At 46.8% G+C, this 27,657-nt stretch overlaps 1 protein-coding gene across 1 annotated transcript in view; it reads right to left on the bottom strand.

Moving 5' to 3' along the window:
- Positions 1–20,117, bottom strand: part of LOC119399556 (chondroitin proteoglycan-2) — an 81,722-nt gene extending 61,605 nt beyond the window's left edge. The window contains exon 1 of the mRNA XM_037666365.2: positions 19,888–20,117. Coding sequence (XP_037522293.1) covers positions 19,888–19,918 — 31 coding nt within the window. The 5' untranslated portion in view covers positions 19,919–20,117. The remainder of the gene's footprint in view (positions 1–19,887) is intronic.
- Positions 20,118–27,657: the final 7,540 nt, after the last annotated feature.

Genomic DNA, 27,657 nt, shown 5'->3' with positions numbered 1-27,657 from the left:
GTGCGTGAGGAAGGGAAGCAAGAAGCGGCGTCATCGTATACGCACAACTCGATCACGGTACCTGGTGACATGAATTCGCCGACAAGATCTGCCCATGCCTTTCCATCGGCATCTGCGCTTGCTGTGACGGAATCCCTACAGCAGCGAACTCGTCATTGCGTACTGTGCGACGGCAGAGCTCACAACCTCGCAGCATGTACGGCCGACATGGCCGTCGAAGAGAAAAGAGCCAGGTTGCGCAACGCTCGTTGCTGCTACAGGTGCGGAACGCGCAATCATGTCGCGAAATTTTGCCGAGTTTCCCGGAACCTCACGTGCAACAAGTGCCGACGCCGACACCTAACGGTCCTCTGCGAATTGTCACGCGCTGTCGCAATGACCGCTTCTCCAAGAACGACCGAGCAGCTGGTTACGTCTGGAACAACTTCCCGGACAGTAACCACGGCTTCAACTGGTAAAAAAGGAGCCAAGTCTGTGCTGCTTCAGACTGGTCGTGTTTGGGCGGAGAGCGGACCACGACGACTCCTGGTGCGTGTGATGCTGGACAGCGGCAGCCAGCGTTCGTTTATCCGCACCGACGTTGCAAAGAGATTGCGGTGTAGAGCTCTTGGCATCGAAGAGCTCTCATTTGTGACGTTCGGGAATGCAAAGCGGCGGCATCATTTGCGCTGTCAACGCGTTTCTGTCACGCTGCGTGGACGATTCAACGACAGCACCGTTACATTGGAAGCACTAGAAGTACCCGAGTTATGCTCCGCGACAAGTCCACCACTGGACACTGAAGTGCTCGAGCTGTTGTGCGCCAGGAAACACGATGCTGCGGATCTGTTCGATCCAGAGACTTGGCACCCAGATGACATCAGCATCTTGATTGGCTCAGACGCTTACTGGAAGTTTGCCACCGGAAGCATCGATCGCCTCAGCGAGGGACTCACTGCGGTTGAAACGTCTTTTGGGTAGACCGTACAGGGAACAAGCTCACCTCACGAGGCTGCAACGACTTGTGCCCTCCTCATGTCAGCTGGTGTGGAGTGCGACGAATCGGCTAGGTGGCGCCTCGGCACGATTAGTATTGACAACCGGATGCCAAAGAAAACACAACAACTCGATATGTTAGAGCATTGTCTGAGCAGACATGCTGGATGTTACCAAGAGCCTTCCATGATTCCGGAGCCTCGTATCCCTGACGATAGCTTGCCCACCCGCAACGACGACTGCTTCAATCTGCTGGTCGGCGGAGCTAATAGTCCCGCGGTGCTTCCTGTGGTATCCTCGTCGTTGGACGCACCGCCTGAACATGAGGACTTGGAGAAAGTGGACTGCTTAGAGGAACTGGAGGAGGTTGTGACTGAGCAAAGGGAGGAGCGCGTAGACAAGGAAGAGAAAGCGCTGCTTCTGCCTCGGGAAGAGAAGTGGAGGGTCCCGAAAATGAAGTCGAAGCAATACCGCCACCACGCCAACCTACTATGGGAGCTTCTCAACGAGGATATTCCTACAGAGCAGCGGGATAGCCAGGCAAAGGGACTCGCCACTGATGGCGTAAACTCATCCGAAGGACAAGCGTCGATCTCGGGAACCTTCGTGAAATTCGAGATTTCGCAGGGTTCGGGCCGCAGCAAGAAACGTCGCTGCATGTATCCAGGCACTTCGTGGAGAAGACTCCAAAACGCTGCAGTAAACCGCCTGCAGGAGAACCTGAGTGCGGATTGCACCAGCAATGCCACACCCAGGTGGAAACGCCGGAGATGCAAGCGCGCATCATTTAGGCTGTGCAAGAACAGCTGTCCAAGTGACGTGATCACATCACAGACGAGATAGTCAGAGGCTGTTCCGTTCGTGTGGCAACGGCCCACGTGGTGAAGCACCCGATACAAAAGTTGTATACATTGGAAGCAGTGGAGTGACTTGTATAACGTTCGTGCCCTCCCCCTCGGAGGATGTTGAAAATAGAATAGTGGGGCATAGTCTTGGGGGTAGGGACAGGGATGAAACGAGGAGGAGAACGAAGGGGGATTCGGAGCTAGCCCTTGCACAGTAAAGACTTCTATGACCACGGGTCCTCGTTATTTACAGTCGTCTCGCTAAACTCAAGATAAGGTGAGCTGCCTAGAAACGCGGGAAAATGTTGGAGGCACGTATGCAATGCTACGTCAAGTCAGTTCCACGAGCGTCCGCAGGGAGGAAGAACATTCGTGAAAGGAAAATCGTGTATGCACCCACGGCTGCACCGATCTTTTGTCTGCACCTGCGAAGTTTTCAGTGGCTGAAGAAATGCGCACAGGTTATTTTTTGAGCTTCGTTCAGCGCCGTTTGCTGAAGGGGTTCAATGAAATCGGTTTGCCCTTCAGTACACGTAAAGGGTCCCTAAACAGGCTCTGAAATTACAAAAAAAAAAAAACGAGCGCGTTATTTCCTTTTGTTGCTTCTCCTCTGTTTGGCGCACTTCGTGGCATCACAACGGTGATTCACGTGACGTCATTAGGGTACATACTCTTGAATGGTCCATTTACGAAAAATATCAGCTGTGAATTGTCTACTGCCCTGCTTTGCCATACAGCGGCCGCCCTTTCTTTCTTGTCTCGCATGACTATCGTGCGCGATCCACTGATTTCGCTTCATTTTGAATGTTTTCGACTGCGCAAGCGGAGATAACAGCCTGTAGCCGGCAAGCGCGAAGTCCTGACAGCTTCAAGGCTTAGTGCTGACATTGTACACGTGCTTAATGAAGAAATTAGTTGCGAAGAGGACATATCGCCTGTAGGAAGGGTACTGAAGGCGAGAAAGAAAACTACTCCCTCGTAAACTGGCTAGTAGCATTGCGCGGGAAGACACAAGGACAATGAAGAAGTACGAGACGAACACAAGCGCTATCGTTTTTGAATTCGGAGTCCCTCGTTTTTGAATTCGGAGTCGTTTCGGGGCCCTTTAAAAGTGCTAGCAGAATGGAGCACTGACTGCCCAGTCTGATGGTCATTGGCAGCGACCCGAGACAGATCGCGTTTGTAGATATCTAACCGCAGCAGACTGAAAATGCGGAAAAGGTGCTCCAGATGGCCGCGCAAGAGCAAGACCAGGAATGAAAGGAACAGGTGTTTCGTGCCGAACGAGTTCCGTGAGGCTACCGGTCACTCCAGTGCTCTGTAAGTGGCCACACTCGTTGCACCTGCGAGCCCGCTGTCGACCTACAGATGCGCTCGCTTTTTTAGCGCGATTTCGCGGACAAACCAGTTTGCAGCATGAAGAGCACCGTCGCGGGACCTCTGATCTGCGCCTATTTCTGCGCAAAAGGTCAGTTGAGTAGCTCCTCTCTTCCATCACAAAGGAAAGGCTTCCTCGGTCGTCGCTGTATACGTGCACGCTGCGTACGCGTACGACGCAGAAAAACCGTATCTTCAAGAACGTTTCACGCTCCACGTCAAGAGTCAATATTGCATACGCTGCAACGACAAAGTGACGGCTTTGGCAGAAAGACTGACAGGGGAACAATCACTCATTCAATAATGGGTACTGTGGTTTGTTTACACAATACCTTAGATCAAACAACTTTATCCAGTGCGCCGACCTTTGTATCTCGCGTGGTTAAGAAACCGTGCGCGGGGCAACGGTATCCATGATCATAGGCGTACGGGAGAGGGGAGGGGCACCCCTGACTAGTCACCTAAAAGGGGGGGGAGCGCTGCGATGAACTTTCGCCCACCTTCGTACCTACCCCCCCCCCCCTGAAGGGGGTTCGCCTATGCTCTTGATATCAAAGCAACAGGCGCAATCCGATGTGTAGCCTCGACACACTATGTGCAATACACCCGTAATGCGACAGCTGTATTTAATGTGCGGGCATGTGCCCAATGACTGTTTGATGAACTCTTCTGCGAAGCGCGGACATTTCTTGTGTGTGAACATTGTTGTTGACGTGTCAACACTGCTAAAGAATGCACATTGTTGATGACGTGGGAACATTGCTGTTGTGAATTGTCATTTTCAGGCGTAACCTCTGCACTACTTTATGGTATCGACTTCCTTATGATGAAAATTATTATGTAAGAGAAGCGGATGGGTTGGAGCCATACCTAGGCACCAACCTCTCCTCAAACACACTTAATCAAAAAAAAACGAAGGTTCTAGCTTCTGCCCGCACCAGTGGCAAGTTGACCTTCTTGTCTATTTTCATTTCTCTTTAACTCACACTTCAATTCCACCACAAGTAACTTCTCGTATGGTTTCCTTGGCTTCAATATATGCTGTGTCTTCAGGTCGTACCTAACAACACAGGGTTTTTCAAACTATTTCCCTTCTCTCACTTATATTAAAATATGCACGGAGAGAGAGAGAGAGAAATAACTTTATTTATCCCATCTTAAGGGAACGGGGCTGCGAGATGAAGGCGAGAAATCCTACTCGGGGTAGGCCTCCTCTACCACCTCAGCCCACCTCAGGATAGCCTCCTGAAGTGCGGGGTTGTAGCTGCGCATGGCAGCCTCCCACAGCTCCTGACTACTTAACTGTAAACGAAGGCTCGGGGGGAGGGGAGGGACTTGAACCAGGCAAGATAACTTGTGAGAGAGATTTGTGTGGACGCGCGCACGCGCACATAACCTACAAAATATCAATGGCTAATACAGCCAAGAACCCATCTAAAAGGACTTTTAAAGTGCATTCCGCGCAACTGCTGGCAAGTAGGAGCGCCTCGAGACGTCAACATCAACTTGGTTTAAGTGGAAATACCCAACAACAACCTACGTCGCAAGTTTGTGCTGGCTACCATGCTCCTTGCGTGTGCTCTCTGCTGAAGTTGTCAACGCGGTGCTGACTTGCACGCCGTTCCGCGAATTGGCACAAACGCCGCTGTTTTTTGCGACCTTGTAGTCAGTTGTGCTTAGAAAAAAAACACCGCCCTAGGTCCTGCCTTTCTCGGCGCTTTCCGAAACCGAAATTGCTGCTTAAGGGAGCCTTGAAATAATTTACCATGGCGCGCTCGGCCGAACACTGTTTCCAACCGTAATTAATGGTCATTAGCTACTAATTGCCACGCAAAAGACAACATACAAAATTTTCGTGTCAGTGCTCATTTAAAGTACGCCAGGAAGTGGGGGCATGTTTTAAACGTTTTCTCAAACAGGTTTAGCCTACGATCGCTCGAATAATTCACCTTCACTGAACCCTACCTTTTTTTTTGTAATATGCCCCAGTTTACGTCGTGGTAGACGAACTTGGTGCGAAGGCACAATTGCATTGCTTACTCACTCAGGTAAGCTTAGTGCACATCGAAAAACCTCGTACTGACTACCGCGCTCGCATACGTGTAGCCAGACAGGGATAACGTTAAGCCATTAAGTTTCTGCCGGCGCTTCCTACCACCGAACGGCCTGCGAGACGCATCATCATTGCTGTCCACTGCGCGTAGGAGCGCCCTAGAAACGACCGCAGTTTGCGCTTGTAACACGCCGCCGCATACGCGATGGCTTCTAACGCAGCGTGAAAACCACTGCGCCCACCGGGGCATCGGCCGCGTTCTTTTTGCTGCGCCGCCGCGGACACCGCTCATTACAATTATTCCAAGGCGAGCCGCTGCCATCCCGTGGCATCGCTCCTTTCCCGTCTGGCCGGTGCTGGGAGGTGAAGGCCGCTGCCGTCGAGGCGACCTCCAGCATGGCCGCTGGCAGCGGTAGTGACCCGACTCCCGCTTGATTTTGTTCATTTTGCCTTTCTTGCCCAATATGCGTGGCTTAAGATTTCCTCGACAACTGTGCATTTAAATTATCGTATTCCGATTCGTTTCTCTGAATTATTTTATTCTACCGCGCTCTCATAATTTTGTGCTTCTGTTATTGTGGCCTTCGAGTGAATAAATGCACACAGGGCAGTAGTGCAGCCGGAATTGTTTTTAGGGGGGGGGGGGTTCAACCAGACTTCATGTACGTTCGTGAATGTGTGTTTGTGTGTGTGCCTGTATATATACACATGAAAAATGGAAAATTCTCGGGGGGAACCCCCACAACCCTGGCTAAACATGCGATACTGGGTGTACAGTTGCGCACAATATGACTTGCAACACGGGATAGCGTGGCTTTACGAGCCCAAACATCGGCCACGGCTTCCACTAGCCCTTATTTTTTCAACTGAACACTCTTTTATCACTTGCGGATGATCGCACATAAGAAAGTATCACTTAATTGTGGAAATACGAGTAGGTTGAAGTCATGGGCAATCTTCGGACTCGTGATGCCACGCGCTTCCGCGTTGCAAATCATATTGAGCGCGACTGTACCATCTAGCTCGCACCGAGACTTAAACAACGACTAAGAGCTCTAGGAAATTTCTGCTAGATGTACATTAGCGGTAGTAGGGTGTCATTACAGCCAGTGCCCCTTAAATCGGAACATATTAATTACCCTTAATTAACAATTAACATTATTGCTCGCATCCGTAACTCATCAATTTCAAGTAGTAGACCGCCTCAAATGATGTTTTCACGGAATTTTAATTTCGGGCTGAAGTATGCGTGGTGGTGTTTTCCGGAAAATAAAGCGAAAGCCCGTGAAACACGCCAAAATAGAAATACACGTGCGCTTACAAGCGAGCTTTGATTGATAGGCTCCTGCGTTCGTCTATGGCCACATCACACGCGTAGTGAGGCTGCTATGGGGGCCGGCTGGCACGACTTCATGACTATTCGAGCTGCCAAGAATTCACGAAAGGATGAGAACAAAATAGACACACAGTGGTTGACGCGCGTAGCAACAGCTGATTTATTTCCGTGCCAGACACTTTCTTATGCGGAGCACGAAAGAAACAAAACAAAAAAGAAAAAGAAGCAAGAAAGAAACAGCACTCTCTGAAAGCACACGTTTCATATCAGCTATAAACACCTGCCGAGCAATTATGTCCTTCACACCATGGCTGTCTTTAAATAAAAATCCAATTTCTTTTTGTGATACAGCGATGGAAGGGGAGGTGACACAGCCTTCGCTGGTATGCATGGAAAAGCCTCGCCAATTTCTCTCTTTGTCAGATTATATATAAGCGCGCTTCAACACCTTCGTGCCCGAAAAAGACGGCTTGCACTTACGCTCTGCGCAGTACGTGGCCAGGTTAGCGGGAAGGGTTGAAAGTGCGCACGCGTAATTACGTTCTTTAAGCCGTACATTAATTCACTGGCCCGTCTGGCCGATGAACTTCCTGTTTCAACACAGTGGAATGCACTAAACAACTCCTTGTGAGCAATCCACAAACCTGTTCCTACGCTTGGCACGGCATCCATTCCCTTCTTCGCTTTCAGATTTGCTGATATTTTGACAAAGTCTTTCTAGCTTCACAAGCGCCAAGAGGAAACCACATCGACATCGTATTTAGAGGAAATTTTCTTAATCAATGGGAGAAATAATGAGCGTAAGGAATGACAACAGGTGTACGCCTTTTCCACTAGAAATTGAGCAACAATGCGTCTTCTTACGGCAGCAAACATTGCGCAGCTGCTTCTCGGCTACGGAGCAAATCAACTAATCGGAATTCAAGGCCTTCTTACAGTGTACCTACACTTCTTCATGGCCTCCAGCATGCAATGTGAGGCCGGTGTTGATGCAATGCATGCGATGTGAGGCCGGTGTTGAATGACCTGAATAAATACTAAGGAATTTTTCTTCCCGAGGGTGACATTTATAACACGTATGGTGTCTGTTCAAAACAATTTCAGTGTCCAAAAACTGCGTCACGCCGCCTACAGGCTTTTCCCAAATAAATTCGAGCCCTTCGAAGTGGCTTTCAAACAAAGGTCAAAGGCTTTCCAGTTTCATGTGGGGACGTCCCTCAGAGACGCAGAGAAGGTAATCATCGAGATTTCTGAAACAGGCAATAACACCACGTTCACGAATATGTGGTTCAAAGAATCTGTTAATCTTTTGCAGCATACGAATCAGAAAGAATATTAGAAATGCACGACACAATACAGATTTCTTCAGTTGGGAAAACTAAACAACCGCCATATTCTGTGCAAAGAAAATTCAAGTACGCATACAGGAGATCCAAGAAATTGGCGACACGAATCTCCCTTTTTTGAACAAATCTATCTTCGCCAGTGTCTTCGATGCACCCTTCTCCTGCTTTCAACAACGGCTTCCTAGGAATCGAAAAGGCATGTCCTTAACGCCAGGGGGGGGGGAGGGGGGCATGGGCTCGCCCGCCCCCGTAACTTTGGTGAAGTAGGTGCTTTAAGCAAAAATAAATAATTAAAATAGGTGTTTCTCTCAAATAGTCAAGGTTTTCAGCAAGTGAGCCCCGCCCCCCCCCCCCCCCCCGCCCCGAAAAATATTCCTGGCTACGGGCCTGCCTTAAAGGGAAACTAAAGACAAATAATAATTTGTCAGAGGGAAATGTCAATGTGTGAGAACGTCTAAAACGTCAATAGTATCAACAGCAGTGCTCTAGTAACCGAGAAATTAAGGTAAATGTAGGACACAATGTGCGCCACGAGTGGGACAATTTGAAAATGATCCTGATGACGTCAGAGAGTCCCGAGTACAATTAACCACAACCAATCAAACTAGTTGCGATAAAAAAAAGAACCTTCCGTGCATCACAAGCCGTAATAAAATGCTGCTTGTTCCTTTCTGCATGACTCATGGAAAAAGAACCTCTGACGCTAACATGGGGAACGGCGCGAGCGGTTCAAAAGTTCCGTTTTCGCCGAGCTGCGCGTCTCAGTAGTAGTTTCGGTATCGCGTACTGTGTGTGCTTGGCTCTTGCTATTTTCGCACTGTCGATACTCTACTGCTGCTGGCCAATCTAAGCTCCGTTACAGTGAACTATACACGATTTTATTTTCGATTCGTAGGCGCCGCCATCTTGGACTGATAAGCGATTGTTCTGCCTGTTTTCTATGTCATAATATGAAATGATCATGGTCATGAAACATTGAATGCACCGACCCAAGCTTTGTTGTGCGTGCGAGTTCACCGTAGCACTGTTTGTTTATTTGATACGGATACAAAACTTCAACTTTATCAGTCCAAGATGGCGGCCCTTGAGCGTGTCCGGAAAATGGTGTATACAGTTTCGGAGTGGCCCGTGCCTGCTTTTTGGCAAAGCTGATGGCTGCTGTTGGGCAAGAAACCGTAACGTCGGCGGCCTGGCAGTAAAGGCGGGCAACGTTAGCGCGACCACTGCTACGTCAGAAGGACCGCTCAGGCGGGTGATTTGAAGTGCGCTAACGCCGTGCGGACCACTAAAACGTGATTTTCTCTGAAAATAAGCGTTTCCATGGCACGAAACAAGCACTACGACTTTTCTGTAACGCTATTTTAGCAATCAACGTCGACTTAATACTTACCTTTAGTGTCCCTTTAACGTCAACGAAAAGAGAGTAGACTACTGAACAAATCTGAAAGTGAAAAGGGGAATGGATGCCAGACTAAGCGTAGGAACAAGTCTGTGGATTGCTCAGGAGTTGTATATACTGCATTCCACTGTGTTGCAACAGGAACTGCATCGGCCAGACGGGCCGGTGTATTAATACACGGCTTAAAAAACATTATTGCGCGCGCTCACTTTTAGCCCATCCCGCAAACTTGGCGACGCACTGCGCGGAATGTAGGTGCAAGCCGTCATTTGCGAAAAAAAAAAGTGCTGAAGCGTGCTCCTAATCAGACAGAAAGCCAACTTATCGACGCTTAATGCATGCCAGCGAAGGCTGCGTCAGCTTGTTTTCCATCTTTCTATCACGAAAGAACTTGAATTTTTGAAGGCAGCCAGGATTTGAAGGACATAATTACTCGGCAAATGTTTATTGTAGATGGTGGCGTGTGTGACTCATATCGAGCTCGTGCTTGAGGGTGTACTTTGTCTTTCTTTTTCTTCTTGCTTCCTTTATTTTTGCTTTTTTTTTTCTTTCTACCCTTCTCGTGTTGTACATAATAAAATGCCCGACACAGAATGAAATCGCTTTTTAGTACGGGCATTACCCAGTACTTCTCTCTTTCCTTCGCGTCCTTTCCTAAATTCTCGGCGGCGCCAATAGTGATGATATCGTGCCAACTGTCCCCCGTTAGCAGCCTTACTCCTCGTATGCCGCGGCGATCAAACAAATCTAGTCGGCCATCCATCAAAGTTCGTTTGGAAGCGCTCGAGTTGCGGCGAGCGATCGCGCGTCTAGTTCTTATTTTGTACGTTTCACGCCCTTTTGTTTTGTTTTGTGGCTGCGAAAACACAGACAGGTAGATTTCAGCACGAAATAAATGCTCAGTGACATCTTTTAGCCGCGAAAGTGCACATACACAAAGCAAAGAAACACACAACGACAGGACGGGCGGCTTTCGCGGCTAAAAGATGTCACTAAGCAAGTACAAACTAGGCCAACAAACAGTCTTGTTAAAAAGAATGCTCCATTCCGTGTTCACTTCATGACGTCTACAACTTAAAATTGGTATGTTACGGTGTCGAGCAATAATAGGAGAATTGGCAAATTAATGTTAATTCAATTATTAATTAATACTTTGTGATGCAACAAGTACTGGTTGTAGGAGTACATACGACAACCACTATTGCGCCACTGGTACTACCTTTCGAGAGCTTTTAAGTGTGGAGCATTTTAAGCGACCGCCCTGTCGTCGTCTCATGTCGCCCATTAGAGGTGCGCAGGTCCCCCGTTTGATACATATAATCAGAGCATACCGCAACGTTTCGAACGCAAGCACGCGCTTGCCCGCGAACGCCAACGTCGGCGAAGGGCTAATTCGTCTCTCCGAGCCAGCGAAGCGCCAGCGTCGGGAGTTAGACACACTACCCTCGGAGAAGCAAACAGTAGAAAAACAGTTGAAAGGAGACAATAAAACAAAAACAAACCTCGCAAGACAAATGAAACAATCCCACGAAAAGAATATAAATGGGCAGATAAACACAAGGACACAAAAGAACAGAAAAAAAGCAGATAAACACAACATAAACAAGAGGGCATCACAGGCGAATCGTACAGCTTTCCCTATGGGTGGCACTGGCTTTGAGTTTTCTTTTTTTTTTATCTTGGACCGAGTTAGGTCGGACATGCTGTAGCTAAAATAAAATCTGAACATAAGATCTATATCGCTTTAAACTGATGCAGTAGCCTTTATATAATCTTCTTATGCGACGGCGTGTATTAAAGTGCATCTGCCATCCACCTCCGAGTTGTCAACAGCGAGCAGGCGTGTCTTGTCTTGACTCATTTGCGAACGTGCTAAAATCTCTGGTTAACGCTGGCTAATGTTGGGTAAATTGTGGTTAATGTCGGCTAGTGCAAGTTAGCGCTGTACATATGTGGCTAAATGAAAGCTACTTCTGGCTGATGTTGGCTTAATAATAGCGTGTCTCCGCCGACGACTATTCTTGGCTAAACGAATGGTAAGTGTCTGCTAATGACGGCCAATGTAGGCTATGCGCTGACATTTTCTATAATTGTTGGGGATTTACGCCCCCAAACCACGATATGATTATCAGAGATGTCGTAGCGGAGGGCCCCGGAAATTTAAACCACCTGGAGTCTTTAACGTGCACCTAAATTTAAGCACAAGGGTCTCTAGCATTTTGCCTTCATAGAAATGCGACCGCCGCGGTTGGCATTCGACCCCGCGACCTTCGGTCATGAGTCAATCACCATAGCTACAAGGTCACTGAGGCGGGTATCCGCTGACAATCGTCTTCACTCAATTTTTATCTAACGATGCTCCCACGTGCGTATACTTTAGTTGGTTCTGCCGCAATATTTAGTTTTTCACTGGTCGGTTTATTAACACCCGAATATCGAAACATGGGCGTACATTCCTTCAGCACTAAAGTTGACCTTATGGGTCCTTTGAGTGCATTTCCACCAGAGGAATATTACAGAAGGTAATCATAAGAACCACGCTCCAATGATGCCGCCACCAATCCATGGCGTCACGGCGAATCAGTACGGGAACATCAAAACGATGTGGGCAGCGGCATTTTTTCCCTCTTCCTTATCTCATGAAGCCGGCTCTCACTGCGAAAAGGCCTTTTTTTTCGTGTTATAGTGTAAGGCCGTCTTTGACTTCTGGACGTACGGTATGCCTTACAGCAACAGCCTCCTCGGTCCCAGCAACTCAGTATATTCCATATTCTTCATGTATGTCAGCTCGCTGGAACACCGACTGGACGTCCTCCAAGTGTGACCACCTGCTTGCGGTGACACATCGCCGTTTTGAAAAATTCATCGCCAAGGCCGACTCTTTCGCAAGAGTAATAATGAATTGCTTTTCGATAGCACAGACATACTGAGAGTTATATATAACTAGAAAATGGGTGACACTGACTAAAGAGGAAAATCTGCTGTACCAACTGCCCTGCAACCTTAATCCAGCGTTAACTATGTTATGATAATATTTCTTTTTTATTATTATAATTATTACATCTGGGTCTAAGCACGTCTGTCTGTACAGCATGATTGCACACGATTTCTGCATTATTAAGAGTGCATTTTAACTTTTTTTTGGCTACCTTTTCCTTACAGTCCTTTTCCCCTGTAAACTCGCTTCGTCTCAACGTGCACATTGTAAAATTAGTGTGGGTTTAAAATTACACAAATAATTGTATTGAACACCCCATTTTCTTATAATGCTTCTGTAAAAATATGTGCACATTTCATGTGCGAAGATGTCATTCTAGGAGCATGGAGGCTTTGCGGAATATAACAAAGTTAAGCTGCGGGAATAACTCTCATAACTGGTTTCTTTCCTGCCACGTTTATTTATTCAGTACAAGCTTGCTCTATAGGCGTAGCCATTCGTTGACTCAATGACTACTTTATGACTAGTCTTGTGCAAATATAGACAGCTTCCAGGATTTACCGCCACCTAGATTGATGCAGCTATTCCCTTCCATATACGCAATTCGTAATAATTTGCTTATTTAGTATTAATAATGCATTTATTGCTACTATTATGTGTTTTAGAATATCTTATATAATTGATAATTTATTTGCCTTCGTTGAAAAATATTTGTGCCTTTATATTTTTTGACGTAGCGTGACAGTTAAGGGAATTCGATTATTAAATAGGTCTCTATTCAAGAACCGTAGCTAGAAACATTATGAAATGAATGAAACATGTATCGATAACAAATTCAAATAACCGAGAGGTTTCATACTCACGTAGAGTGAACAAAACACAGTGCTTATACACTGCAAAATTAATGTACTAAGTCATTGATGTCATAATCTTAATCTATGCAAATCATGTGTAACACAGAGCCAGCATATGACATGCTACGAGTAAGGTTACATACCCTATATTTCGATAATTTCACTGTAGAGAGAGCTAGATTTCTACATGCAAACCTGGAAAAGTGATGACAAGCGTTGTATGCGTTGAAATGAATAAAACAAACCTTAACGAGTATACAGCAAACGTCAATGACACGAGAAAGTCATTAACCTTACCGCGAGAGCGATTACCATCGAGTCGCACAACAAACCCCATTTACAAGCAACCTATGACGTAACTGTCGGCAATAAAATTGCGCAATGCTTACACAGCAATGCGTTTAGGAGGACATGACTACATAAGTGCCACAGGTGATTCTAAATTGTCCGGAGCCAGAAAGATAGGGAAAAAAAGAACTTGCAATGCTCACAAAGCGGTCGCCTTGTGATCGCGCTGGAGAGCATCTAACGCGGCAAGAGAACAGTTTCCTTATTATCGATAACGATTTGAACACACCGCGGTAGCTAAGGCACATGTTTTCTCAATCGTGAATGTCAACGGACACACAATAAAAAGACTACCGGTCACGGAAGGACAAAATGGCACGGACAGCGAGAAGTCTACCAACCACGGACGTGAGTCGTTAAAGGCGTCTTGAGATAATGATCCCGGCTGAACGTTGTAGTTGAAATTACAAGTCGCAGTGGACCGTGTGCTGTAACAAGGAGCAGTTACACGAAGGGCGGCAAAGCTGCAAGGGCTTCAATGTCCTCCGCGTTCCTCTAACCAGCAGAGTTTCCGGACGCACGCGGCAGGAGGACTCGCTGGAGTACGCCATGCAGAACTCGTTAAAGCCGCCCGCGTTGTAACGGCCAGTTAGGACGATCGAAATACGTGGAAGGTCGTTGTATGGAGTGATGCACGCGGGAAGAACTTCGCGAAATTTGCAGTTGACTGCCGTGCATTGACAACGCCATTATTGCGGTGACCGGCGGATCTGTCCGTTACGATTGGCGGTAACAAGATCTTCTTATACGTATGTCCGGATAATCTGTTTTCTATTGTTTTTAGGGCTCGAACACATGTTATTCTTCAAAAGGTAGGATCAGGAGAGCCAGAAAGGCGGTGATATTTACTACGTATTTCGTTGTTAAGGAACGACGTGGAAGTCAAGCTTCTATGACTCGGACATGACCAAAGAACTAAATTACAGTTATTTGCAATGCTCTGAAACCCAACGCGCCTACTCCACGGGAGATCGTTTTTAGGAGGAACGGGGCCAGTGGAGAGCGCTCTGCTGGTCGCTGTGAATTGGCTTTATTCGCGGCCTTGGCTGAATCGTGCGCCGTTCTTTTGCTGAGAACAGGTGAGGCACCTAGTATACAGGCCAAATATGATTAATTGCAAGCTGCCATTGTTTTACAGCGAAAGCTGTTATGAGATCATTTCACCGGCCGTTTTTGGCGCCGTAGTTGTCCGTCGCCGCCGCCGCCGCCGGCGTCCGTAACCAGTATCGCTCGAAATAAGAAAAAAATGAACTAAGAAAAAAATTCCAGGATGCAACGAGGTTCGAACCTGGGCCCTCTGCGTGGGAGCCCAGTATTCAACCTCTGAGCCATGCCGGTGCTTGAAACTGCTTTGCAAAAAGGTCCTATACAGGCTTCATGTCGGGAAGGAACCACATTAGCATATGCAATATAGCGTGGTAGAAGAGTAGAATAAGCACCAAGCGTCGCACAACGCGAATTCTGTAACCAGGCGTCACACAATGCGAATTGCGCAACGAGTAGGTTGTTGAATGCTTCCAACCCATTACAAAGGACTTTGCCATAATTCTTCATCGTCATCAGGCACAGCATCAACAAAGTGCGCATAATGCCTTACATGCGTTTAGCAGGTACCAACGCTCTCCGTAGAATGACGAGAAATGGCACAGCGCCTGCTGCCCTACTTCTAAAAAATTACACTGATTTATAGCGTAGTGGGTTCCTCGCAAGTGCACTTGTTTTGGTTGCCAAGGAAGCCCATAAGCGCATTAATCACTTCCTCGGGGTCTCAGTAAAGATTTCCCCCCCCTCCCCCCGTCTCTCTCCCACGTCAACGTGTGTTATACAGCATGACGGGAGAGGGAAATAGCGACCGGTCGTCACCCAATGCAAATTACATAACTGGTGGGCCGTTTAAAGATTCCAACCCATTACAAAGGGTTGAGCCATAATTCTTCATTGTCATCAGTCGTCGCGTCAACAAAGTGCACATAATGCCTTACAGACGTGTAGCTGGTGCCTCGCTTCTCCGCAGAATGACGAATAATGGCTTAGTAGGTGCTTCCCAACTTCACAGAAATTGTGATTTATGGCGTAGTGGGTAGCTTTCAAATCTACTTGTATTGTAGCCCCAGGAGAGCTTAACGGGCTCTAGAAACGCCGCTCTTCGAGCTTTCGCTGTGACTGTGCTGCGGTTTCAGCGCAGGCCTGGCGTTTTTTTTTTTCTTTACAATACCTTATGCAAACATGTTAATGCTTTTCTTCATTGTTTTCACTACCGAAATCAAGCACAAGGTCATCAGAATAAACTGGATTTATCGAGAACTCATGCGTATACGGTCGACGACTAACCGCGCTCACCTGAACCAAGATCTGAAATGATTTGCCTCTAAAGATAAAACAGTCATATAAGTATGAAAGAGCAAGTTTTACGTAAACAGTGGATCACACATTAATATGTCTTGTAAAGCGTGTATCCTGTAAGGCATGCGTGTTCTTTACAACTTGCAAATGTGTTCAAACGTCAGTTTATTTATTAATGCATCCGACTACTAATTCTCGCAATTATTCGACGGATTCGCAATCCATCAGTAGCTATGAGCCCAGCGTTGTACATAATTTACCGCTCTCACAAGATTTTTCCGATGAAATAAACATTTCTTCATTCACTCATCATGATCCATACTGAATGAGGTAGACAACTATAGGGCAATGTCAACTCATCAAATACACTGAGGAATTTGAAAGCCAGCGAACATAAGTAATCACTTCCTTTTTTATCACCACTGCAAACGCTCACAATGTGCTATTGACGACATTATATTTCAACAAGCCAAAGCCTTAAAAATTAGCTGCGTGCCTAGTGGCTCTCTATACCTCTTCCCGGTGTATTTTAACAGGACCTTTTACAAAATCGAAAACCTAGCCAACAAGACCTGACATCTCATCAGCCCAGACAGTCAGAGAAGTACAACACTCACGTATTCAAACGAGATATCAATTTTTTTATTATAACGGCTGCTATGCGCAATTGCGCGAGATAACCACGTCATGATGCGACGAATCTGGTCTCTGAAAACAACGTTGGCTGTGATCTACGTGTTCGAGTCGAAATTACGCCGATATGACCCGAACTGAGGACGGTGGAAGCGAAAGTATGTGCGTTACTTAGCCCTAACTTGTCATGTTTCACTCCGTGAGTACTGCGCATGAAGCGCAAGCAGGAGGACTTGTACAGCGCATTAAAACGACAGCTTTATGTGCACGACTGTGGATACACTGGATCTCCTCAATAAATTCCAGTCACGTCGTCTCGGTCTCGCTATTTTCACGCTCAATTTTCCTTCACGCGTGTACGCTAGCAAACTAAAAAAAGAATACCTGGTGAACCACTCTGCCTTCTCGACCTGGCTTTCCACTCCTACAAAAAATTTTTTTACGCCATTGTACGTCACAGAGAAGGGCGTTTTTCTTGAACTGAGTGTTTTCTGAGAATAACACCTCCACTCCACCATGCAGTGGCGGAAAGTTATCTCCAGCTTTTCCTGTGGTCGATACCTTTTCGTAATCACTCGTGAAGGTGAAAGATTTTATGCGCGCGAATGTTCGAAGTTTCAAATACCCGCCAAATGGCCGCTTGATAATCCTACAAGACTGCATGCGGTCTAGGCACGTGTAAATTCCGGACGCCGTCCAAATCGCTAGCAGATAGTAACGTTAAAACGCGATGCAATGAATCTAGTTAATGTTTTGAATAGTGGCTTGCTATCTAACCTGAAAATTCACTATCTAAAACTGTCAAACAGTCGCGTCTCTCTAAATACTCAGAACTTCAAAACAGCACTTCTACACCTACTCTCAAGCTAGAGTTTCGTAATGGCTGTTTGGTACTGTTGAGCAGTGGTTCTTGCAGTGTATCAGGGATGCTTTGCGAGTGCACCCTCCAGACCTCATCGGTGTCAAGATCCCGCATTAACAAAAATTTTCGATCCTAAGTATCTGGCGAGAAAAACGGCAGAAAATTTCTCTTGGGAACGATTATAGCGTAAGGCCATTTTGTGAAAACCAACTGCCGTGTTCCACCAGCTGCCGCATGGGATACTGCACTGTCGTTTACAACTATTAACGCATTTTTTTCCTCACTTTCTGGCTGCGCTGCCAATTCTTGGAAAATGCGCATAGCCCGTCGTCTAGATTTCTTTATATAACAAACAGCGTGCCTCAGTGTTGTCGTGAAGCATGCTTGCATGGTAGTCCTATGTCTTGCGGTGCTCGAAAGGTCATTCTTTCTTTTCTCTTTCCTTTGTTACAGGATGCACATTTTTTTATTCAGCACAAATGAGCTGACGCAACACTGCCTTCACTCAAGCAGTTGTTTCCGTATTAATTTCAGCTTCCAGGTTCCGAAAGGGGAAGCTGCATTCGCCGAACTGTGAAAGTCCCGCTCGGGTCTACTATTCGGAGACATTAGCAGGGATTAAAGTTAGGATGGTCCTCAACCTGACCACACGCAGCGCTTGTGGAGATCGCAGCGATTAGCCTTACTCCACTATGAAACGATGCAGGAAATGTGCGCCATATTCAAACTTGGAGGGTATTTTAGCGCTTAGAGGAAAGGGTTTGATCGGAAGACTGGAGGAAGAGCAACGCTTAACTTCAGTGGCACGGCGTACGCGGCGCCGAAGATGTGGCCTTTCTTTTTCATGTTATTTTTTTTTTACGTTTCCAGACGATGTTATCGAAAGGGCTCGATAAGTTACTGCAGTGGTTGAGCTGTACACTTTCGCTTGTTGCTTGCGTGTGCCGGTATGTTCCCGAAGAAGCAAGAAAGGAAACAGTAGAAAGAAAAGTAGAAGGGTCTTCTACCTCAGTTCGACATATTGAGAGCAGTGGGACGAAACAGCGAAGATAACGTAAGGAAGCTCAAGAACGACATTCAAAGAAGGACGCTCAGGAAGTGGCACTAGCATGCGCCGTGCGCCAGAGACCCGTTCCGATATTGTCTCTCCACGCGCACGCTTTCGGCTATCCTTGCACCGTCCCGTGGGCTCTTAAATGTATGTATGCGATTGACGTGCGAATATTTTCGCCGTAAGGCATAATGTAAGTGCATACCTGCATGCATGCACAAAAATACACGGCAAATGAACAGCAGCACCGCATGTTCGAGCGCAGTACGAAAGCAAAATCACCCCTGTTGTCTCATTGGGGCCAACAAGAAAACAGACGCCCGCCTGAATTTCCTCTATTAAAAAAATGTGAAACAACGCCCTGGAAGAAAAAAAAAATATATATATATATATATATATATATATATATATATATATATATATATATATATATATATATATATATATATATATACATACAAAGAACCCCGTTGAGCGGACACGCAGCGTGCTGTTGCAATTCCGGCGTAATTCCGCGATAACAACTCGCGATTCACAACTCCAGTTGATAGTTATCTTCTTGTTTTACATGTTTATTCTAAACAAGATTTGGGAGTCTGAGGCACGAGAAAACCGAAATTGCACATGAGGCTTGAGGAAAATATTGTACTCCGTTTTAATGTAGGTCTTCCACAATTAAGAAACTGCCGAATTTCGATACAAACACCTACTTTTGTGATGAGACATAAATCAAGATCAAGGACGCATCCACCGCATGAGACCTGATGTAGCCTAAAGACTACTTCCAGTGGAAAAGTGAATGGGCCGACCGGACAATGTGCTCTTTACACACAGTTCTGCCGAAGACTTGCCGTATATTCTGTGTGAGTACCGCTGCTACTTCCCAGACAGCCTTTCAAGTCCGCGTAGATAACGCAAGGCCGCTCAAGCTTGGGTTTGCACGGTATATAATTACCCATATAATTACTAATGTACTTTGAAAAATGCGAATTTGTTCCACAACACACATCTTCGACTTTAGCTGTCTCTTAACTACCGCTGCGTTCCTCGTCTCAAGAATCCTAACGTGCGCCATATCTCTGAATCTGCCGACCACCTTGACAGCATTAGGTTTGACTACTATGGCATGATAAAGAATATTTTGAGGAAATCAGCATAGCTATGATAAGAGTAGGATGGCGCAAGTCACTGCGCAGCCGGCACCGTTAAAGTACATTCCATCATCAGGAATCTGGAACCGGTGATGTTATAGAAGTGCCGGGCTTAGCACAGATATCCGGCACTCCCGCACTACTATTTCACTGTCACGCGAAAACATTGACTGAAGGCGTACTGGGCATTGCCGTTGTACCCCATCTGACCACGCACGTGTGGATGCTAAGACGCTAGACCATGGCAGATCTTCTGCCGCTGACCGTTCGTGTCGACAGGGTAATCCACCGGGAACCATCCATCTGTCCCCGTCAAGACGCGCCTGCGTCCACCGTCACGCGCGTGATGCCGCGGTGAAGGGTACAGGGTACTCACCGGTGAGGCTGGCGCCGACGAGGTTCACCATGTCGTCCTCTCGCGTGCGGTGGCGGCGTGATGCTGCCGCGGCGGCGGCGGCGTCGTCGTCGGAAAGCGCTCGTCTGCCGGCGACCGGTTCCGATTGGGATCGGAGGGAATGCCAAGTATCGCACCCGCGAGGAGCAGGAGAGGCGGCGACCGTTTTCGCGGCGCCTTTGCAGTCATTTCCCGTCCGCGGAGAAAGCAGATCCCAAGGATCGCCGCCGCGTGCTGGGGGGGGGGGGGGGGGGGGGGCGAAAGCGCAATCCTGCAACGTCGTCTATACGACGTCGAAGACGACGCTACGCCACGCCGGTGCGCACCCTCGCCCACGAGGTGAAACCAGTGCGCGCGCGCGCGCCCGTCCCGACCTGAGAGGTCATCGCGCGGCGAAAAAAAAAAAAAAAGCGCGCCGACACACTGTCCCACCGACCGCCGGCGTGTCGGCTCGCGTGTTTGTACCGGGTTGTTCTATTTGATTTTTTTTTCTTTCGTCTCTTCTTTCGTTGTTCTCGCGAGAGAACGCGAAATACTTAAAAAGGCGAGAGTGGCACGGGAATGTGACCCAGTCGGCGATGTAGTCTCAAAGATAGCCTTTCCAGGTGTGAAGCCGGAGACGGAGAAAGACATCCCGCGCCGGTCGCGCAATGGTGATTCGCGATGGATAAATCCGGGAACTTGTTGAGCGCCTCTTGTGCGAAATTAGTGTCCCGGTACGCGGAGACAAGCTCACGGCAAAGCGAATCCTCTCCGCTTTTTTATGCAACGCTTCTAAAGAAAGAGGGCCGCAGAACATGCCTTGTGCGGAAGTCCGGCGCCCGCAGCGGCAAAACATGAAAAAACTAAGCGGCTAGAATTCCCCCTTACAGCGTTTCTCGACTGTCTGGACACGCATGTGTAACGCATAACCACCTTGATTGCGGCATTTTCTTCCGCTCTAGAAAAGTCGACAAGGTAGACAATTTCGAAGGTATTCGACGCCAGTCCTTACACTGAAAACCCATTTATTTCCTAATTGCGACATCATTATCACCCGTTGGTAGACAGGCGGTGTACAGCGCGTAAACTTGCGTACATTCAGCCATATAAGCTGCATGTGAACTTGTGTGTGAACTTGCCGTACTGTCATTCGCGCGTACGCAGCCATATGGTCTGCCGCTAATACGTTACGTGACTTCCGACCGAAGTACCTACTTTCCTCGTTTCGTAAGCATCTAACAAATCTCTCATATTTCTCATTGCTTCCGCGACGCTAGGATTCCTGATGCAGACGTTCCGTTTTTAAGATAAAGATCGTTTTTGCTGCCTCGCGGATATCCCTGTTTCTCTCGCATTGCCCGGAGAGATGATCTGCTCTTCCAAAGCCCGTGGCTTCTTCGTTGACCCCATTACCGTATGTTAGCCAACCCTTGACCTTCTCTCATACCGCTCACAGGAGTATTCAGCGCATGAAGGCTGTAGTCGCGCATCGAGTGTTGTTCCGGCCGCTGTTACAATTTGACTTCCGATTGCGGTATCTTCTACCGCCTCTTCTCCCACTTTCTGCAACGAGCTATTATGATGTCCACGATACCAATAGAGATTTGTTACAGATTTGAACTCCTATCCAAGAGGAACATCTTTATTACTAGCTATCGTATTTTTTGGCGTACTTCATGCACTGGTAAAGTAGGATATCACTCCCTAACGTTGCTATATTATGACCAATGTTGTCTAATGTAGTGTTAGCTACCGTCGGCGGCCGGCTGCTGCAAGAGCAACATTGCCTTCCATCAATCAAAATACAATTTACTGCATTGTGTAAAGCTTAAAAAGATTTCCCGTTTATGACCTCAGGCCTTTCTGTCTTTATCCCGCAACTGAATCAAACAAGCGAAAGGGCATCTGCAAATAGTTGGCCGTATTTTATTTCAGTGGCAGGAAAATTTACAGGGCCGTCATTCCTACAAGCCGTGTTCGAACATTTATCGGTGAATACAGGGCCCCTCGCCCGATGAGTGATCTCGGTGTCCATGCGAAAACGTTAATGGTTCCATTGCACTCGGTCTACCATTATGGCTGGCCCTGAACCCTCTGAAGAAGTACATCTATGGGGTCGAACCGACGACATGACCTGAGGTGACGCCATAAAATGTAAGCGTGAAGACACAACATATTCTTTCTAGAAATGCGTAGAAGCAGCCGCACCACTCATCCAAAGTAGTATCTTATAAGAAACGAAAAGCTGCTTACGCGCACCGGACCTGAGAGAAACAGGAATGTTCTTTTTTTTTTTCACTTCGCTCGCGTCCTCATCGACAAACCTTATTTTGTTATTCGATGAATCCCTAGCAAATAGGTCAACATTTTCATTTTAAGTCTAGAGAGTGTCTCGGGCGAATTTTGCCGTGGCTGAACTCTCAGCATCACGTCAAAGTCACCTGTCTAGCTTTCTTGACTAAGCGTGGTTCTTCGCACTGACAGAACAAACAGTACTCGGTTATTACAATGGGGGCACTAGAAGGCTGTGACCAAAATCTACATGAACGAAAGTGGGCAGATTGCGGACTGCAAACACGAGACGCTTTCATGTTTCACCGGTTGTTATTTTTAACTCTGCGGGGAAACCGGGCACGTTTACCTTATACAAACAGTCTAAAGTGGGACTACGTTGGTTTTTCTTCAGGCGCACACCGCAGACTTCACCGGCACAACCTTAAGCGACAGGACGTCACATGCGTGACCTTCCGGTACGCCGTCGTCATGCTCACGTTTTAGTACCTAATTAAGATGAGCGCGTAAGCGACGGTTTCACGCTGGTTTCAAGTATGCATTTATTAAAACTGTACAGTCATTCTACGATATAGGCTTAAACATGACGCATACGGGCATCATATGGTCAATACGGCTACTAGCGCGACAGACCATCCGCTACATTCCATGGAAAAGTGCCGGTTGCGTCTTTCGTTTGTTAGAGTCTTTTAGCAAGTTACGGAAATACGGTACGCAAGTACGGTACTGCATTACCTTACCACTCCGCCTGCCGCTGGTTGTGGTGTAGCCGCTCCTAGTTCCAGTTAGAGTGCGTCCCCCGAGCGACATGTTCCTCGTTAACAATGCGTCGGCGGAGAGGCAACAATGAGGCGTGAAAACCCTGTAGCAACTTTTGAAAAAAGTATTTGTTGTGTTGGGGCGCCTTCACTGGAATTAGCGGAGCGGTATTGTAATACGGTATTGTATTTCCGTACCGTATTTCCGTTACTTGTTAAAAGACTTATTTCGGAAACACTTGCCGCAAGGCTCATAAACAGTAAACGCAGGCTAAGCAAACACTTCCACGTGAATTCGTAAAGGAACTGCAGCATACATTCCGCAAGTATGTTTTTCGCCTGATGGTTGTGATGCAGATTAATCCGCATATATCGAATTATCGCGTATATCGAACAGTTGTAAAATCCACTCCAAGTATTTTGGATATATAAAGTATTTCACATATCGAATTACCTATATATAGAACTTTTAGTATTGATATATTCTGGTTCGACCTTATTCAAGGAGGTCTGGCTTCCTCAACCCAACCTTTCAGACGTACTTTTCTGTTCGCCTAAACATCACTAAGCCGTCCCGCAATACGGCGGGAAAATTTTTCAGAACAGCAAAAAGTACCTATTACTATATCCTGTGTTGTACATTAAGTGACCCGCAGTTACGTAACTCCGTGGGAAATCTTGGAGACTGGTTCGAAAACGTAGACGCCGTTCTTGGCTTTGGCTTCATTTATTCAGTTCTGACTGCTTTGAACATTGATAATGGTAATTCCGAATCGCAGGTTTTGAAACCGCTGACCTTGTCCGTTTCTCGTCCCTTCGGTAGTTGACTCTTGCACCACGCGTGCCAGAAGGTTATATCGAAATTCTTCCAAAATACAGTTCACAGTACTGATTTTTTTCAACAGTTCTCCATCTCTATGTTTAGCTGAAGCAGAGAAGCCTTGCAAACGAAGCGAACTGAATTTCACTCACTCTCTCGCCACTTTCCTGCAAGATTTCTTTATTGAAATTCACGTTGCCTAAATGCTTGTACACAACATTAATTCCCCAATCACTCATTGGTCTTCTATGCGCACTTCCACATAACTAAAAGCTCTTCATTAGTAAAATACCTGAACTGGCGCTTCCTTACTTAAAAGAATTGTTAATTTTTTTAATATATCATGACCTTAAGAACGAAATAATGAGCCACTACTATCAACGTCGTTCGCTCTACAAAGTGTCACAACCAATTCGAACTTTCGTGTTGACACGTGCCATGAAACAGCTAAGGATAAGCCTATCTGCTTAACGGTGCAGTTGTTAACGGTACACATAAGATTTGCACATGTCAGTGCATGTATACTCACAACCGGATGCTGAGGAACCGATTGCACAACTGATTTGGTATACGAGCTACACAGGTACGCCCTATGAACGACATCCGTGACTGACATTCCTTCGCGAATGCTTGCTTAATTGCCATTGCGCCTCATAACTTCTTCTTGTCAAGTTTCACAGGGCAACGCTTTCCTTCACGACGGCTACTTCCTTCCAAGCCTTTCGCGCTTCACCACGAAGCCTAGCTGCATTGCAGTGAAGCTAGCACAAAGGCAGGCACCTATTGGTTTTTCGCCGGTAATTTTTTCGACAGTATGTTTTACTAGAAAGGACGAAACTGGACAATGAACAGCACATTAGACAGATAGCTCTAATCAGACTTCTACCTTGGAAATCTGCTGTGATGCTGCTTAAACATATTTCTATATTGCTGAGGCAGAAAGAGAGGGAATGAATAACAGAGACCAGCACGCGAGCGAAGTGAGCGTGGTTAGCTTTTCCGTTTATAGACCACTTACTCCCGTAAAAGAGGAGCCTCAGTTGTTCTTGATGCTCGGTAGACGAGTTCGAGCTGTGCCGTTGAGTCGCAGCTGGAAAGCACTCTGTCACACTTCTGTGTGCTCGTATCTGATATGGACGCATAACTAAGCTTACACAAGTACGCTTTATCGCTCTCGCGAGGCAGATTTGATAGTGATGTTGACGGTCTTTCTTCACATATAACGACCCCAGGAGAAAGCCAGTTTTTTGGTGAGTTCCTTGCTCTAAACATTCGAGGGCGCAATGGCGTGCCCCAGGGACATCACCGCGCATTGGCGCGTATGGCGTCGGGGACATCTTGAACAAATTGGTGAGACTGCGCGCGCTCCGCATTTCTACAAAGAGGAAGTAAAGTTGCAAAGTGTCACGAACTTGCGAAGTTCTCGTTCCCGCGATAAATGACATCAACACAGATAAACAAACGGTAGCATTGCAAACACGTAATAAAATAACCATAAGAAAGCCTCAATTTGGAAGAAAATGAGCGACGTTAAGTTATTCCTGGTTATTATCGTAACGCGGCAACGCAGTTGTGGTATTGAGGAGTCTTATCTAGCGACCCGACCTTGGGTGCTATTCTGGACTTCCGCCATTTTCTGTCAAATTTGACGTAGGCGTGACGTGTACACAATGATGACGCAAACGCATGAAATGCTTGCGAAACGTGACGTGAAGGGGACATAAGATGCAAAGAAACGTACAATTAAATAGTATTTTGTATTTGAAATTGTTAATGCAACAACAAAAAAACAAAAGAAAAGTGAAGCGTTTAGTTTTAAAGTTGTGAAGCAGACGATATCGTCTGCAATTTAACGCCATATTTGGAGATGAGCGACAAAGCCATAGTAACCTTTTTAGCCAATAAGCGAGCCAGCCAAGCCAGCGTCGACATTGCCGACATCGTTATTTCGCTGGTTGTTTTGTGTAGGTGTTCTGTGGTTATGTCGGCAGATCGCCGAACAGTGGGCCGCGATGTTGCATTTTTTTACCGATCGTCCCCGTATGGGGAGGGTGGTTTGCGACTTACTACCGGAGGTACGACGGGAGCCGTGACAGACGATGACAGAGCGCCTTTACCGCCTGGGCCCCAGCAGCAGGCCGAGCTCGAGGCGCGGAATGACGGTGCAGTCGGGTAAGCTTGCGTTTCACTCGGGTGGTGTTGACGTTTCAGCTATGCACATGCTTATTGCAGGAGAACAGGCGGAGGGCCTTTCCATTTGGCGACGCACGTTTCGGTCGACGACGCCCGCATCGTTACAAGTATGCGCGTCGACCCCGTCTAGGGCTGCGGTGGCCCTTCGTTCCCAGGGCCCGCGGCGTCCAGAAGCGCTGCCGATAGTATAGAGATAAGGAGCTGCACAGCATTGCAAGTGTTAATAATGCCCCTTCTGTTCCTTCTGTCTTTTTTGTTACGGTGGCTGTTCCGCGTGTAGTTTATCTTAAGTAATGTGCCAACTAGCCCAACAGCCAGCTGAGTTATTTATAACGTCTCCGATGCGCGAAGTATCTTCCTGAACTGTCGTGATCATTAAGATGGTGCTATATGTTTTGCTGAGGATGCGTAAGGACTACTGTAAGTAAAAGTTACAATCATGTAAATATACATAAGCAGAAGCAATAAGAGTTAAGTTTCAGGACCTCACGTTACGCGCGATCAGTTGAATATGAAAGATAAAGTTTAGGCGAATCTCAATCCACAGAAGTGATGCATCTCCGAAGGTGTTAACTGTGGAAGGTATTTCCACATACGGATAAGAAGTTCATAATGGCCACAGATAAAGAAGAGCATTTGTAGTATTTCATGCAGTTGATGTTACATTGGACTGGCAGCACTAAGAAGTGCACAAGCTGCACTCAAAGAGATGTCTTTTATGCAGATATGCTGGTTTCAAAACTGGCTGGTACATTATTAGAGGCATCCTTTGTTGTTGTTGGCAGCAGCGAATGATAAGACAATGATGTAAGCAATGAGACAACTTGACTGCTTTTTAATATTGCAAGGATGATGAATTGACTCACAATGATGAAATGACAGAAGAAGATCAATTGACTCACAATACATTCTGAAATATCATGTATTACTCTTGCATGTAAACTTTTCGAGCCCACCAGAGAAACCAGGACAGAAAGTAGCTACACAGTGCTGTGCCCACGTTGCCCCTTTCGGTACTGGTTCGTTTTGTGCCTATAAGCGTTTGCATAGATTACCAACCACAGCAAGCTTGTGCTCTTGCATGTACGATTGGCTACTACATGAATAGAGCTTTTGTACACACCTTGCAGACTCGTACAGTCATCACATGGGTTCGCATTGTGAATAAAGTGCTGAAAACAATGCTCTGGAATGGCATTCAATGTTGCATGCGCTGCTGCAAAATAACACAGGCTGTTTACAGAGTCACTGTGGTCTCAACAAACTAGTCCTGCTATGATTTTCAGCAGAAGCTGAGCATGCTTTTGCCTAACTGCTTGGTACACTTAGCATGCTCTCAATGAACGAACACAATGAAGCTTTTGTCAGAATACAATTCCTGCAAGAACACAAGTACAGGGGATAGGTATAGGATCTAACACAATGCAAGTGGCTACTTTGTCATGAGAAACAGCAACAGCTTCTTGTGTTTCACGTTTCTGTGCACATCTCGCAGGAATGTAAACCCCATTACATCGAGTCGTGCCCAGCTGTGAACCACTACAGAGCGTGATCCTGCCTTTGCCTACCCGCCCGCCTGGTACGTGTCTACTGCAGCCGTATCGTAGCTATTGTTGTTGTAAAGGTCCGCATATTCTCATTCAAGTCCTTCAGTGCAAGGGATGTCGTCTGGCTCAGGCAGCTGCTGCCAAACACCGAGGTTGTGAA

The sequence above is a fragment of the Rhipicephalus sanguineus genome, chromosome 7, assembly GCF_013339695.2.
Source record: "Rhipicephalus sanguineus isolate Rsan-2018 chromosome 7, BIME_Rsan_1.4, whole genome shotgun sequence".
Taxonomy (NCBI): Eukaryota; Metazoa; Arthropoda; class Arachnida; order Ixodida; family Ixodidae; genus Rhipicephalus; species Rhipicephalus sanguineus.
The sequence above is the reverse complement of the archived record's forward strand: the minus strand, read 5'-3'. Positions and strand labels throughout refer to the sequence as shown.